The following is a 16,635-nucleotide window of genomic DNA, read 5'->3' on the forward strand; positions in this document are numbered from 1 at the left end:
GCACTTGAAATATGTTTATTCAGCAGCTATTACAACCAACCTCCAAAAAACTGGAGTCCCCTCTGGTTTCTGAACCGTGTCAAGTGATGAAAATGCCTCTAGGATGGAAGCTGGACAGTGCACTCCTTTCTGAGATATACATCTAACAGGGATTAATCTCTTTGAAAAGGCAAAATATAAATATATACACTCTAAATTCACAACAACAGCTTCAACTCACTATGTTAATTCAAGTGGGGTAACAGTGGACAAACCCACATCATGTAAACTGCAGTCAGGAAAATCTCTGCTCTCTCCTGCTCCAAGGTCCCGTTCCGGTTTACATTCTGGGATCTGCCTCTGGCAGAGCTGGAATACGGAAGCGCTGAAGTGCTGGATCTCAGGGGCTGTGCACGGGACCGGGCGTGGGGCTCTGCTCTCTACACGTTGCTCAAGGCATCCACGCCAGGGAGAACCTTACCTGGGGGCAGATAAAACACAGCAGCAGGGTTAAGGACCTCTCTGTGCTCAAACAACTTTGCAACATTCAGAGAGATCATTTTAAAAAGTGAATCAGGAATTATAGGTTGAAAATGGAAGAGTTTGGCTCCACGCTGACCACGGTGGTTCCATGGACCTGACTCAGATGTCAGCAGAGAGATTCCTAACACAGTCCAGCCATCAACCTTCCATTTACAGTAATGGCACATTTCTGTCCAAGTCTCTGCTAGGGCCAGATCCAAACACCCTTTTCCATTAAGTTTGATGGCAAACAGATTTTTGATTGGATTTAGCCAGTTGCTGCATACTTTCTTAAGTCCCTAGTGGCATGTAAATAGAATTCTGGGGAGCGTGGTGGAAATTTTAAGAATTAAGAGAAAAAGTCTCCTATGAGTCTCAGGTCTTTAAACAACTAAAACACTCAGGTTGAGACATTTACATGTCTCCTTCCCACTGATGGAATCAAAGAATATTCTCATCTTTGAATACAAGAGCCTAGATTAATACAGTGCAACATTTTCTCAAGCATTTTCAGCTTTTTGTCCTACTTTAATAATGAACAGACACCACTCTGGTTTTGCCTTTCCTCAGAAAAACAAGCTTCTAATGCTCAAGCTGTGCAGCAGGACTGAATTGTAACACTGTTCACAACTCACTAGTTTGCTGAGTTTTCAGGGATTTTCCCCCCTTTCTTCATCTTCAGAAGCTTTTCTAATTAGCCAGACTTCCGCTACATTTAAAAGATCACACACACAAACCCATATTTTGGGCCAAAACTTAGACAAGTTTGTACTTTTGAATACACAGCGTTTCCTTCGAGCCATCTGCATTCCTTCCCTTCCCCATCACTCCCTAGGCAACAGAAACAAAAGCTGTCTCCCATCTTACTCCTGCAAACAGCAGCTGCAAGGCAGTTTATTGAAGTTTCTCCTCTCCAGAGGAGTTGACAGCGTTGGATAATTTACACACACTGGGAAACGGCAAATTACCAGAGGAAATGAAAAGTCGTTTAGAGAACAATGGAACTCGTTACAAGAATCCCTTCAATCCTCACCATTTTGAATTCCAAGTACCCTCGTGCAGGCTTGTCGGTGAGCACTAGAGGGCTCCCCAAAACCAAGGGAATTGCAAACGGCAAGAAGACTGTTCTGATGAGGCTTCCCTAGCAGAAACTGGGCATTTTCAACAGACTAGTTGGCATGTCCTGAGGGATCAGTGACAAAATCCAGACCACTCTTGTTTTCTATCCCAGTATTTTTGCTTTCTGGGAGAAGCACACTGTGCTGTTTGCATGAATATTCCATTTTCCTTCCTCTCTTCCTCTGTGAGGACTACAGAACAGGAGAAGAGGAGCTTGTAGCTCCAAAGCTACACGTGGTGGGACTAACTCCAAAACTAACTCCACGTGGTGGGACAGAAAAGACATTCCTCTGTTTTTGTGCCTTCTTGACTACTGACACATGGTTGAGCACACAGAACTCCACATTTACACAAACAAATGAAGATAAAAGAGGATTTACCTTCTAGCAGCTCCAGGCTGGCACCACCTCCTGTGCTGACATGGCTGACTTTATCCTCAGTGTTCCACTTAGCACAGCAAGTAGCTGTATCTCCACCACCTGCAGCACAAACAGAATCCATGAGACACACATGAAATTCAGATTTTGTCCAACTGAAGGCCCAAGCTGAAGGACAGAGGACAACTTGAGGAAAATAATTTGACCAGTATTTTTATCACAGCACTGGCCATCACAAGCTTCCTCCATGCATTTAGAAACAGAAGAACACAACTACTTACCAATAATGGTGATGCAGCCTTTTCCAGTTACTTCTACAACTTTGTCCATCAGAGCTTTGGTTCCTCTGGCAAACTTGTCCCACTCAAAGACCCCAACTGGACCGTTCCACACGATTTGCTTGGCCCTTCCCACAACTTCAACAAACTTCTTCACACTCTCAGGGCCGCAGTCCAGGCCCTAAGGGGAGTGAGAGAAGTCACTCACTGCTGACCCCCAGCTCAAATCACCAGCTAGAAGCTCGCCCCTCACCCCAGACATGAAACAAGAATTTCTCTGTATTCACAGACAGATTTGCCAGCAGCTGCGGCAGGAGGGTGGAGTCTGGGAGGGATATTTATCTTCCTAATACCAGTAAGTCAATTTTAAATCAATGTCAGATTCTCAAAGCCTTAGCTAGAAAACTTTGCCAACCCTACTTAAATTCTAGTCAAAAAGAAGGGATTTCTACTGCATTCAGATCTGCATGTTAGGAGAGGAATTTTGCCGTTTTAATCCAAATCTCACAGAAGCTACTTTAGACTTAAAAATTCAGAACAAACAACAGGGCTTCAATTTCATTAAACCAACAAACTCTACAGAGCTTGGCTGCCCTCAGAAACATTTGCCAAGGCTCACAATTACTCTTTCTACTCCTTTAAGAAGTGTCCTACCCACTCTATTCCTCACTGCTCCTCCTGTCAGTCCCTTTCCCATTCAAACCTACCATCCAGCCAGCAGGAATGCCTGAAGCCACTGTGGCCTCCCCAGTCTGTGCGTTCTCATCAAATTTGTCAGCAGTGATGAAGTCAACAGGCAGAGTGATCTTCACACCATTCTTCTCTGCCTTGGCCATCAGGTCCTTGACAATTTTTGATCCCTCTTCATCAAACAGAGAGTTGCCAATCTAAAGGAAACATTTGGGAAAAGAAAGAGAGGTGTTTGTTTAGCTCTTGGTCATGACAGAAGAGAATGTCAGCACCCAAACTGCTCAGACAGCAATTCTAGAAAGATTGTTCTCTTAAAGCACATGGAGATATAGCAGCAATCTGAGTTTTGCAAAGGGATTGTCAAGTAATTTCTCAGTGCTCCCTACTCTTGCAGAGAGCCAGTGCTCAATCCCAGAACATGTAAGGGGCATTCAGACCACATTCTTCACTAGGAGCAGACACAGAACTGTTCTCCTCTTTACCTCCATGTTGTTGAGCACTTTGAGGAAGGTGAATGCCATCCCACCGCCAATGATCATCTCATTGACCTTATCCAGCATGTTATTGATCAGCTGGATCTTATCCTGAACTTTGGCTCTGGTAAGAGAGAAAAGGAAAAACAATGAATAATGAATATTGTGACTATGGTATGTCAAGGCTGTTCTAGAGAATGATCCAACAAAAGAATCGTTGGGAATGGGCAAAAAGAGAATTTTGCAAGTTAGCAGGCCAGCATTAAAATTCAACTTACTAGAGCATTATTCAGCCCTCAATTTCTTCTTTTCTATTTAAATATAAACCTCATTTGGCCCTTTAGAGCCTGATTTCCCCTGACTGGCCAGCCAAGTTAATTCACCTGGTGAAATGCACCTCGCAGAGCTGTAGTGCTGCACTGGGCACACACATAATGAAAACTGGCTGCAATTAAGTATTTCTGCACAGGAGCAGTCACTTGGTTATGCACCTTCCAGCCCCTCTGCATACCAGGTGCTGGAACAGGGCAGAGCCCATGCAGCCCCAGCAGGGCCCGTTGCATAATGAGAGGTCATGTCAATTTACAGAGTGCTGAGCCTGAGCACTCCTGTACCCTGAACTGGGGGAAAAAGGTCACTGCCAATGTCTGGGTCATCACATGGCTCTAACTGCTCTCCTGGCTCATCTGGGCAAAAAACTGCTGGGGACTGTCTCAATTTGGGGAACGTCAGAGGTCAGGAGAGACAATGAACAGCCAGACTGTATAATCACAGGAGCAGATGTATCAGTTAGCTCCTCTCTAATCCACATCTCACATCTCAGGAGTCAGCTACAAATCTGAACTGCAGGAACACTTGAAAGGAAAGCACTTGCTTAAACAACATGTCATTTGTTAGGGCAGTTAGAGAAATACAGTCACAATGTTCTTGAGTCTTACCCTCCAAGAATTGCCAAGAAGGGTCTCTCTGGACTCTCTAGGGCCTTGGCAAAATAATCCAGTTCTTTCTTCATCAGGAAGCCAGCAGCCTTCTGAGGCAGATTGACACCTACCATGGAGCTGCAGAATTAAAGAAGAAAGTGAGGAAAGGAAAAATTTCCTTTTCCCATGAGACATGGGGATGTAGAAATACCCCCATGTCTCACAGCATTACAAAGCCAACCCTATAGTCACCTGCAGCAATGAGAACAGCTACCACCTGCATGAAAACACAAACAGGGGCTTTGTTTTCCTGGTTTGATAAGACAAGCTGTACCTGCTTCATTTCTGACATTGGTTTGCACAGAAATATTGATTTGCAAGACATTTATCATCTCAGCTAGTGATCCAAGACATTGGAGGACAAATAAGAATAGCCAAGAGCGGGGATTTCTTCTTCCTAGAGGACCACTACCGTCTGCAAGTACACATATCCAAACACACTCCGTGAAAACAATCACTCTGGAGCAATTAATATTTTGGAAAAGCAGGCAGTTGTGATTGCAGGACAATTTACACAAGCCCCAAGCAAGTAATTGTTAGATCTTCAAAGTATAAAAAATGCAAGTCTTAAGATCTTGTTTCAGCTTTCTCCTGTACCCAGAGACAAACATGAAAGAGCATACACTGATGACAACTACCTCTAGTAAATCCACTACTGAGGAACAAACACAGCACAGTGATAGTGGGATAAGGCCAAAAGGAAGTTAAAACTCCTCGGGGGCAGTATTTGATGTGTTTCCACAGCAGATTGTTGTGCAGTTCTGCCTGTAGAAGGGAAATGCAAACCCACCTGTGAGCTCGGTGTGCAGTGCCGAAAGCATCGTTGATGTAGACATCTCCCAGTTTGGAAAGAGAGGCTCTGAAAGCCTCCACCTTTGCAGGCTCAGCCTTGATCTAAAAACAGAAAGAAGGACAAGTTTGTACCCTGAGACTCTGACTCTGAATCTAAACTCAAAGTCAGCTATTTGACTCCCAAAGCAAAGGTCAGTTTGAGGAACTCATCAGTTCATCCAGTGGGTCACTCTCTTCATTTGCTTTTTCCCAGTCCAGCAGAAGCAACAAAAAAGTTTAAACAGTTTAAATTCCACTTTAAACTCTCCTGGACTGCTGTTGCTGAAGACTGTTCCCATTTCTGAACTGCAACACCATGAACCTTTCAGTCTCTCTCCAACAGATTTCCAGTGTTGTGTGGTGAACACAGGTAGCACAGGAAAGGCATGGAGAGACAAGGCAATGCTGAGATCAGGCTAAACAAATTCATGCTCACTCACTGAACAAGCACGATCTCCAAGAGACAAAAGTAAAAGGTTGAGCTCCTGAAGGACTGATTTAGCAACTGCATTGAGGATTAACCAGTGAACAGTCTGATAAAAGGCCTGCACACTACAACAGGCCACAGTGAAAGCAGCCAATGCTGGAAATGCAGAGATAAGTGTAGTATGTAGTGGGTAAGAACAGGTGTATTTCTGTTAAAAGACATCCTGCTAAATCCTAATGGGATGGCTTATGCAGTTCAGCTTTCCTTCCCAGCATGAAGAGACAGCAGAGCTCACTAGAGCAGCAGGTGACTGCTCAGAGGTAGCTGGCAGCCACTTGCTGTAGAGCAACAGCCCAGACTGGAGTCAGGCCAGCCCCTCTCCAAGGGCTCTCCTGCTCAGTCAGTTCATCACCCCACGGGAGGCCTCTGCCAGCACCCAGATGTGACACCACAGGGACAATGGCAGGAAGGCAGTCCAAGAGATGGCAGCAGGGTTCAGCATAGCTTTAGGGGCCCTTTTCAGCAGAGCCTGAGCAGGAGACAAGTCCAAGGGACCACACAGATTCCAGAACAATGCTGCCAACTGCTCCTTCACTCAGCAAACTGCCTGGCTGTACAGAGACTAAGTGCTCCAGTTAGAACCAGTGTCATCCATGAGCAGAACACAAGAGGCTCAACCACTACCACTGCACCTACTTTGGAAAAACACAGTTTAAGTACCAGTCAGCAACCTGGAATCCTGTATTGCATCACCGTTCCCACAGCACTGGCTTTCATCTCTGCTAGGAGAGGGAGTCTGTCACTGGCACCTGCCCTGTTGTGCTCAGTGCAGTGTGCTTCCATATGCACACACTCAGCTAAATTACCTGGGAACTGCAGAAACACACAAAACCAAGGGATTGTCTCCTAGAGAAAATGAAATAATTCCACATTTGCTCAATTTCCCCCTGCCATCTGCACAGGCTCACTAACTCTGTCCTGTGTTCCTAAGCTGCAGGAGTCCTGTGTCAGCCCATAAAGGGCAGCACTCCCCTGTCAGCATTCCCTCCAAGTACTGGATCTGAACAGAGCCAAGGCCTCTGTAAGCCAGCGGGGTCACCACCGCTAAGAAAAGCAGCTGTCTGGAGCAAGCACTCTGCTGACCTTCAACAAAATGTCAGAGGTGCAAGGCAGCCTGGTTCTAGAGAACTACTCTGAAGAGCAGACAGGCTTAGAAGAGGGTTTGATAATCCCTGTGCTGCAGAAATATTAGCCATATAAACCAAAAAAGAAGCATCATTCTTATGGGCCTGGTGGCAACAAACTGTCTCCAAATTGGTTTTCATTTTAGACATCCAATACTGAAGCCTCACAAGCAGCAGTTTTTGCACAGGTCTATTTTGTTTCTTTCTCCTTTTTTGACAGAGTCATCTATAGCCTTACACTTGAGTTGTTTCATCTTGGAAATTCACTGTATTCCACTCAAAGCTTTGCACAACAGTGGGACACACCGAACTGAAGATCTCTGACATCCTGTTAAGAGCAGGTTCACAATCAGTGCTTTAGAGGCTGCTGGCTCCTTGTCAATCTGCAGCAAAGAGCAGGTAGGACCAGAGCAGGCACACATGAAAACCAGACTTGAAGTTTCACCTTGTTCCCTGAAGCATCCTTGCCCTTCCCTTCCTCTTCAACATGGAATCGGAGGTTCTCCAGCAGGATGACTGAGCCAGCAGCAGGATTGGCACAGGCCTTCTCCACCTCAGCACCAACACAATCCTTCAGGAACAAGACCTCCCTGCAAACACAAGACACACTGCAACCTCACCAGTGGCTTCCTGGTGGAAAGAAAAACATCCAGGTCCCCTGGCAGGGAGGGCCTGATGCACACCAGGCTGCTTTTCCACTTTACCTGCCCAGGAGTGCCTTCAGCTCCACAGCTACTGGGGCCAAGGAGAACTTGTCAGGCATGGGGACACCATCCGGGCGACCCAGGTGACTCATGAGAACCACGGACTTGGCCCCATGGTCCAAGCAGTGCTTGATGGTAGGAACAGCTGCCTTGATTCTGTAACAGCACAGAGGAACCAATTAATAAGGATTCAATTAGAGTTTAACAGGCAAACACATTAGTACCACTTACACATGAGCCCTGGGAGCGGTCCCTCAAAAATGACAAAAGAAACACAGCACCAGAGCTGGACAGAACAATTCCTTAAGAAAGCATCAACAAAATTCTCCATGCCAGCCTGTTATCATACATTTCACTGTTATCTTCCAAGCAGTGTAGGACATAGAATTAAAATGCATTTTGTAATCTAAGTTCTGCTGACTGCTCAGCTAAGAAATGCCAGGACACACCTGAAGACTACCAGGCTCCTGGGGTTACTCTGGGATCCTGCACCAATAGAGAAATGATGAGCAGTGAGAACAGTGTGGTGAACAAAGCTGGCACCTGCCTGAAAGTGGCAGACCAGCACTGGGCAAGACCTCTGGCATCACTGTTTCTAAACTCCAGGGCTTTGTGTGCTGCACTGCAACAATTTTTCTAACAAAGACAAGTTACTACAGCCCCAGGGTAAGCAGGAGGCACAGAGACTTCTGAATAGTAAGAGACAACTTTCACACACAGCCTAAGGGATGTGGCTGTGAAATGGTCATGGCCAACTTAGGAAGTTTAGGATCTCTAAAATAACAGATTTTTCCCATATGCTTACCACAGTAGCCACAGTGAGTATCAGCCTTGTATTTAAGTGTAGGTTGCTAACAACTGCAGGGGGTTTCATTAAAAATGGTTGGACTTTCTCTGACACCTTTAATATTCTGGTATGAGCAATGACACTTTAATCATGGTAATGTTCCAGGCACTGGGATGAAGTTAGAGACACAGCAGGCTTTGGGGCCTCAATTTGGGATGGAAATTACAGCTCACCTCTGATTGTTGGTTATTTTGTGATCCTTCATTGGAACATTGAAGTCAACCCTAAAAAAAAAATCAGAAGCAAAATTAAATATTCAACATATTTCTTTTAGTACTTATTTTAAATATTCAAAAATGAGCAAGAGAACCTGCCATTAAAGGTGCTGCTAGAAAAGCAGTGTTACAATTAGAGTTAGATGTTGACCTCTGCCCTGTCGACAAGTTCTGTTCTGAAATCAATGTGTTACCAGACATTTCTGCTTGTGATAACACCACAAATGGAGAACAACTACTGCTAGAATAATTCAGGAAAGCTGGGCCACCACCACATCCTAATGCTCAGGACCAGAGCAGCAGTAATGCTGAGCAGGAAATAAACCCAGATAGAACTTTCAATTTTTAAACAATATAATTTCAGATCCCCAACGAGGAACATCCAAAGGAAAGGGAATGAACAACGACTAGTGACCTTGTGCTCTCTAATGAGGTTTCAGAAAACACACAATCTGGCAGGACTACTGTGGCCAGCAGTAGTTTAAGGAAGCTTTAATTTCTGTCCTCTGCAGCTCTAATCTCCCTTCTGTGGCTTATCACATTCTCCCTGGAAGACCTGACTTGGATCTTGAGGTAACTTCCTGACTCGTGCCAGCTGAAGGGCTGGCAGGGAGGAGTTTCAGCAGCCCGTTCTCCTGGCATCCCTTGTGCCCATGTGCAGGAAGCTGCGTTGTGTAACCGCGGAGGCAGAAATTGCTCAGAGCTACGGGAGGGAACACCCATGGCTGGAGCAGCGAGTGGCAGAGAGCAGTGTGTGCATCCTTCATCGTTCTGTACATTAAAAACATCCGAGTCCAGCACGCTGCGTGAATGAATCCCTCTGCAGCCCACTCAGCACGTGAAACAAGTGGGACGAAAGAAAAAAAGCAAAACAGGAGTAGCTGAGCAAAAGGAAATTCAACTGGCAGCCCCACAGCACAGTGGTCGAGTTCTAGAAGGGGCAAAGAAAAGCACCACTATCGGGCCATTATCCTAAAAGGAGAGAATAAAAGGACAGTTTGCTTTACAGAGCCATCGAAACTACAAAAGAAAGGTCCAGCTCAGCCTTCTTCCCCCCTGCAGACCATTGAAATCTGACCTCCCCTGAGCCCTCGCTCCTCCCCATTCTCAGCTTTTCCTGAAGCTTCGGCACTAGGACCCGAAGCTAAGCAGGATGTGAGTACGCCAAAACTACATGAACATGAGGAGAAAAAAAAGAGGTATCGATTTTAGTACTACTGAGAGCACGTGGTGACTCGTTTCAGAGGGGTGAGATGCAGGCACGGAGCCTGGCAGCTCACCTGCTCTGTTTGGGTAGCCCCTCACGGAACGGGAAAATGAATTAATTAGCATTAATTAACAGAGATTTTGAGCGGGCAAACCCAGCCCATCGCCTGCCAATGCACGGCTGCTCTCCGTAACATGACTCAGAAATGGAAAAACCAGTCAGATGGCCAAAAAAAATAGTCAGGTACAGACTCCTACAGAGACAGATCTTTTGTTGTACCAGACTTAGAAAGTGCACGGAAATCCTGAGCAAGCTTCTTCAGTACTTGCTACATCGGCTGGTTTCTGTTAATCAAATTAGGGAACTAGTTCAAAACAGGTTGAAGAGAAAAAGGGTAAAAAGAGCAAGTTGTCTGTCAGACTGCGAATAAGAGGAGCTTATTTTGCTATCCCTGCCTACTCACAGAGCAGATACCCCGCACACAGCAGCCACGTTATAGTGACCTTGAACAAACTACCCCATAATTAAAGTATTTCGAGCAGGACATATCACGATGTACCTTCGTGCCCTTATCTCCCGGGATTTGGCAACAATTTTAACATGAGGCTTTCAGGCACCGATGCTTTATAAATAAGCAATAAATGCCTATTTTAGGGTTTCAGACCAGGATGTGCTGAAAACCTGCGGTGACGCCCCACCCCTGGAAATGTCAAAGGCCAGGCTAGAAGAGGTTTGGAGCAACCTGGTCTAGCAAAAGGTGTTCGTGCCCTTGGCATGGGGATGGTAAGAGATGGGCTTTAAGGTCCCTCCCAACACAGGCCATTCTGTGATTCTATTCCTGCTAAGAAATGAATTATTATTGGTATTTGGATAGCTGGGCAGAGCCGCATCTTCAGCTTTTTCTTGCAAAGCTTTCTGAATTTGCATTAAGGAAAAAGAAAACAACTGGGAAATAAGCATTTTTGGGGTAGTTCTCTGGAATAAAAGCACGGCAGGCTGGCTGGATTCCCCCTGAAGCCTCCTGTGGCCGACACACGTGCGAGCGGGGTGATCCAGGGCGGCGGAGCCGGGCCGGGATTTACACCCTGCCCGGCCGCCACGTCCCCGCAGGGGAGCCGGGCCGGCTCGATGATGATGCAGGAGCCTCTCCAACACCCAGCGAGCGAAAAAAAATGAAACTAAAACCGCACAAATCGACACGTGCCAGGCTCGAGCAAGGGGCTGCTACCGGGGGGCACCGGCCCGGCCCCAGCGTGGAGCATGGAGCAGGGCGGCCCTCAGGGAACGCACATTCCCCCCGCAATGCCTCACCTCATGACGACGCGCTTGTCCTTCACGTCCACCTTGTCCAGGGTGAGTTTGTTGGAGAGAGACATTTTTGCTGCTGGCCGCAATCACTCTACTCCCCCACGACCCGCTGCGCTTCGCCGCCTCCGCGTTCTGCCGCAGCGCCGCCCGCGCCGCCACCACCCTGTGCGCCTGGCCCCGCCTCTCCTGTCAGCGATTGGTCCGTGCTGTTTTCTCTGTGTTTCTATTGGTCGAACTTCCTGTCCGTCAGCGGACATCCCGCCTCTCGGGGGCGGGGCCGCGGCGCCGGCCCCGGTCACGTCCCACACGCAGCCGCCGCTCCCTGAGGGCGCCTGGAGAGCGCGGGGTGCTGTCCCTGAGCTGCAAATTAACGGTTCCGCACCTTATCTGAGGGGAAAATCACCCATAAACGGTGTCTAAACGTGTGTCGGCTGGTGGGAGTCCTCCAGATGAAGGGCAGGCACTTCACGGCTGAGCCATAGGCCTGGGGCAGGCCACGCATCGACTGTAGAGGACGAGACAAAACCCGGGATATTTTTAAGTGACCTACATAAATACTTCTCAAGACAAGTGGGGACAAAACAACTGTTTGAAGGGATACACCTTGCAGCAGCATTGATTAATAGAAACACGGAGTGGTTTGGGTTGGGAGGGACCTTAAATATAGTTTCGTTCCACCCCCTGCCATGGGCAGGGACACCTTCCGCTATCCCCGGGTGCTCCAAGCCCTGTCCAGTCTGGCCTGGGACACTTCCAGGGATCCAGGGGCAGCCGCAGCTTCCTGTGCCAGAGCCTCACCACCCTCACGGGGAAGGCTTTTTCTCCTAATATCTAATCTCAACCTACTCTCTTTCAGTTTTTATCTGTTCCTCCTTGTCCTGTCACTCCAGGCCCCTGTCAATAGTCTTTCTCCCTCTTTCTAGTAGGTTCCCTTCAGGTACTGGAAGGCCACAAAGCCTTCTTTTTTCCAGGCTGAACAATCCCAGTTCTCTCAACCTTTCCTCATAGGAGCAGTGTTCCATCCCTCGATCATCTTGGTGCCTCCTCTGGTCTTGCTCCGTGTCCTTCCCGTGCAGGGCACCCCAGAGCTGGAGGCAATGCTAACCCTGCCCTCTGTCAGGTCAAAGCCATTCCGTGTTGTCCTGTCACCCCGTGCCTTCATAGGCTGCTGGGTGCACTCAAAAATCACCTGCCCCAACATACGTGCAGCCTCTAATGCAGTGCAGCGGGCTGTGCGTTGGGCAACAATAGCACAGTGCAATGCACTGTACAGGGTGAAAAAGGAGATTGTGGTCTTTTGTCTTTTGCCCATAGGATAGGCCTTTCTGTTGCTGACAGGGTTATTTTTTTGCCACGCTCATAAAAATGTACAGACACTGCTGAGAAAATGGTGGTGACAAAATCAGCTTTCTGCTGACAGAATGGGGCTGGAGAGCGTCAAGAGAAGGGCAACAGAGCTGGGGAAGGGTCTGCAGAGTCAGACCTATGAGGAGCAGCTGAGGGAGCTGGAAAGGGGCTCAGCCTGGAGAAAAGGAGGCTCAGGTGGGATCTTCTGGCTCTGCACAACTCCTGACAGGAGGGGACAGCCGGGGGGGTCGGGCTCTGCTCCCAGGGAACAGGACCAAAGGAAACGGCCTCCAGTTGTGCCATGGGAGGGTCAGGATGAACAGCAGAAAGAATTTCTCAGGGAAAAGGTTGTTAAACATTGCAATGGGCTACCCAGGGAGGTGTAGAGTCACCATCCCTGTAGGTGTTCAAGGAAGGACTGGATGTGGCACTCAGTGCTCTGGTCTCATTGATAAGGTGGTGATCGGTCAAAGATCACAGTCCGGTGGTGTCAGAGGTCTTTTCCAACCTAAACGATTCTCTGATTTAAATGAGCATGCACTGACAAGAAATGAAACACAAAGGTACCTAGAGAGCCAGACTAATGCACTGCTCACACATGGGTGAAAACACCCAGCCTGAGGCAGAAGGGTGGGAGTCTCTGGCTGCAAGACTTGTCAGAAAGCTCAGGAAAGCCTGGATGGGCCTCCAAGAAATGTTAAAGGTGTCGGTCCCAAGAGCAATAAACCCTGAAATACACAAGTGGGAACAAACTGATGGGTGACATGAAATCTCCTGTGAGGTGGTCACCAGTTAGGATGGAGGAGACCAGGAAACATCCCTTTCGTTTGTCAGTGTGTGCCACTGTAGTTTATCTCATATTGCTGTAAATCTACAATCAAGGTTCAAATTAAATTAGGTGCAGTAATGGTCTCAATGTTGACTGCAGAGTAAACCTGGGGGGTACCCAGGGGTCCCTCCTGTGATGCAGCAAATCAGACCCAACCTTGCAGTCGCCAGGTGGGTCCTTGTAACCCAGAGCCCCTGGACAGTGCTCACAGTGTCCCCTGTGGACAGGGACACCTGGAAGTGTCAGTGTGAATCCAGCCTTCACCAAGGCCTGAGAGTCAAATCCTAAACTGGTCCTGAATCCAGCCTCTCCTGGGATCACCTGCTGAAACACAGCTGGCCAGAGCCACTCCTAAGCCAAACCAGGAGCACAAGTGAGAGCAGGTGAACAAACCTTAGAGGGACTCCGGTGAGGAGATAAGGAAGGGGTTCTCTGGATCCACAGGAGCTGTAACTATTTAACTGTTCAGAAATTAATCCCTTTCCTTCTTCCTGTACTACTTCATGCTGTGCTGCTTTCTCCAAAGGCAAAGGTTAAATTCCTCGATGCTGACTCAGAAAGGAAAGCTCTTCCCAGCTGCAGCCCACAACCCAGCCCTTGCAGCACCTCCTGCTGTCCCTGGGAAATGGATTCATTCATTAGGACAAGGCTTTAATTTCAAAAGCTCGCCTGTCACCTCCTAGGGGTAAAAAAGTGTGAAGCAGGAATGTCACAGTGTGTGGTGGCACAAACACAGTATCCTGGGCACCCACAGCGATTTAGGACAGCCATGTGCCACAGCTGAGGGAAAAGGGACAGCAGGACACTGGTGAATCCCCAGGTAGACAGGACATTCAGCAAGAAAAGACCAAGCAAGCCATAAATAGAAATGACCAAGAGTACTCTACTGAATAGGACCAATTCCACTATATCCCATAGGTTAGGAGAGCATTGGATAAGAGGCCTGGAGCAATCTTGGTGCACTTACAAAGATCATTGTTCTGGCAGAAGTGCAGCTCACTCAGTGTTGTCTGGTTTTATCCTTGTTTGCTTTTCCCCCCTTTTTTTTTTTATGAAGAACATGAGATAGAGGAATAGGGAGGATGTCACATGAGAACTTGAGGTGGCAGAACACAATTAGAGATGGGAAATGGCCCAGGCATGAGAATTTGTGTCTTATAAAAGGAGTAACAAAGAACGGGGAAGAAATAGAGACACACATTCAAAGCTCACTTCCATGCTTGAGTCACCTCTCTGTCCTTCCCTCCTGTTGTGAAATACTTAGAATATACTGCAAATATTTAAAGAAAAAAAAAGCCCATGCAAACAGTTCAACCCCTGCACTTTTAAATTAACCAGTGCAGCAAAGCCAGGAGGGCAAAGGGCTGGTAGTGACAAACCCAAGGAGCTGGGGTTAGACCTGTGACCATCCTAGGAAGTCATTCCTAGGAATATGAAGCAGCAGCTGTACTTTAGACTTGCACATCCCTCTCCTGCGTCATCCTGCTTCATTTATCCAACAGGAAGAAGACTGTGCAAGTTTAGGCAGACCAAAGGCTTTGGTGCACTGGGGTGTGTTTGTGAGACCAATAATCTGCATCCCCATCTGTGTCCCGTGACCCAGGCTGCAGAAACTTCCTGCTTTTAGAACCACCCGCTGCAGTTTAAGCCTCCCCTTAAAAACAGGCTGCAGCACAAGGTCTGAGTGCTCTGTTCTCCTTGCAGTGGGAGATGGTCAATATTCAAGCACAGGGATCATGTAGGAAAGATAAAGAGCACCCAGTCTGGAACGGTGGGAAAAGCTGCCTGAAAAACAGGCACAGTACTCAGAGAATAAAGGCAGACATCTCCTGGCTGCTCCCTCACCTGGCCAATGCCTGCAAATATCATTCCCAACACCTGCAGGGACAAAAGGCTTCAGGCTGCCCGTGTATTAAATTGAATGAGGGGTTCATTAAAAAATGCTTCAGAATCCTCCGTGTCTCTTTTTCCTGCACCTGAGTTTGTGTGTGTGTACAGCTCTCTAATTCTCCTTAAAAAAATTATTTTAGAGATGTGTTTAATGGGATACAGACAACCCAATCTTACCTGGTCAGCAGTTTTCCTTCATGACCAAGCAGACGTGGTACAAATTCACAGCTACTACTTCATTGTCCAGTCAACTGGAAGGGAAAAAAACCCCTCACATTGCCCATAGCACAGCTCTGCTATCAAGGCAGATGCTGAATTTGGAATCAGAGTCTGACCTTAAGGGCTTGTCATACTGCTCTGCAGAGATGTGATCTAAAAATGTTACTTAAAAAGGAAAAAAAAAAAAGATGATGTAGCCACCCTGAACTGAAATCATCTAGGGAGCGGTTCAAAAATGCATGCAGGAACTGCACACTGGTAAAATGGACCATGAATTCCATCAAGCCTGAAAAAGTGATGTTTGAGGCAGCAGCTGCAGAGGCTCCAGTGTTAACCCTGGCTGTGGCAGGCTGCAGGAACACAGCATTGCTCTGTCTCTCTAGTGCCAAAGACAGTCTGTTTTAAATTAACATGAAGCCTACCATTATCTACAGTATAATTTTCTATCAGAGCCCTTAAAAGTTGTAGTTGTTCCACTGATTTTTACGATATAGAATGAACCTCAATTTGATGACATAATTTACCCATTTTCCCCTAACAATACAGTGCTATGGAATATGAGAGCTCTGCTCGCTCCTCACATGTGCTCACTGCCACCAAGGGAGGTGAGGCTGCTCTACTAAACTGAGCTCAAGAAAAACTGAAATGAAGGGCTTGTAAGAAATTTGCTTTGGGACAGCTCATGGTTTCACTTAGGAAACATCATTGACTTGTCAGGTTTCAGGAAAGGAGAGGCATTTTAAATTCAGGAGAGACTTAACAATTTTTAGTTCTATATTAAAGTTGGTGTTTCTTGAATCAATAATGAAGGGTATTGGCCAGACAAATGCAGAGATTTTTGTATCACAGCTTAGTCCATAGGATTTGGGGCCTCCTGGCTACTTAATGAGGTTTTTGATTTTTATTTATTTTTAATTCAGAGCTAAAACAAAACAGTTCCATTTGAAACAAGAAGGTTCACACACTGCCTTAACCCAAAATAACTCAAGGCCTAAATTAAACAGTCCCAAATATTTTGGTTACCATTTTTATGCAAGGAACCTGCATTTTCCAAACCACAAGTGCTAAAACTGTGGGTTTCCACACCTGATGGGGCATACTAGGCCTGAGACAGTCTAAAGAGGGTGAAATTACAGGGCTCTATCTTAAGGAAAAGCAAAATTCTTCATCTTGGAAACACTTGGGTACAACTTGAACCTGACTTGCTAA

General features: G+C 46.9%; 1 protein-coding gene across 1 annotated transcript; it reads right to left on the reverse strand.

Annotated features, from left to right (window-relative positions):
- Positions 1-11,294, reverse strand: PGK1 (phosphoglycerate kinase 1). Its single transcript, XM_053955938.1, has 11 exons — positions 11,145-11,294; positions 8,585-8,635; positions 7,565-7,720; positions 7,306-7,450; positions 5,209-5,312; positions 4,377-4,496; positions 3,448-3,562; positions 2,983-3,162; positions 2,279-2,456; positions 2,001-2,099; positions 1-460 (listed from the first exon to the last, which is right to left on the reverse strand). The coding sequence occupies exons 1-11, from the start codon at positions 11,207-11,209 to the stop codon at positions 420-422; spliced, it is 1,254 nt and encodes a 417-aa protein (XP_053811913.1). The 5' UTR covers positions 11,210-11,294; the 3' UTR covers positions 1-419.
- Positions 11,295-16,635: the final 5,341 nt, after the last annotated feature.

Source organism: Vidua chalybeata, chromosome 14 (assembly GCF_026979565.1).
Source record: "Vidua chalybeata isolate OUT-0048 chromosome 14, bVidCha1 merged haplotype, whole genome shotgun sequence".
NCBI lineage: Eukaryota > Metazoa > Chordata > Aves > Passeriformes > Viduidae > Vidua > Vidua chalybeata.

What these genes read in the sequence shown, in the direction of transcription:
- PGK1 (XM_053955938.1), bottom strand. Translation starts at nt 11,209, where the DNA reads ATGTCTCTCTCCAACAAACTCACCCTGGACAAGGTGGACGTGAAGGAC. An exon ending in AAAATAACCAACAATCAGAG is followed by an intron (nt 7,721 to 8,584) that starts GTGAGCTGTAAT and finishes GTGCTGTTACAG; the next exon opens with AATCAAGGCAGCTGTTCCTA. An exon ending in CAGCCTGGAGCTGCTAGAAG is followed by an intron (nt 461 to 2,000) that starts GTAAATCCTCTT and finishes ATCTGCCCCCAG; the next exon opens with GTAAGGTTCTCCCTGGCGTG.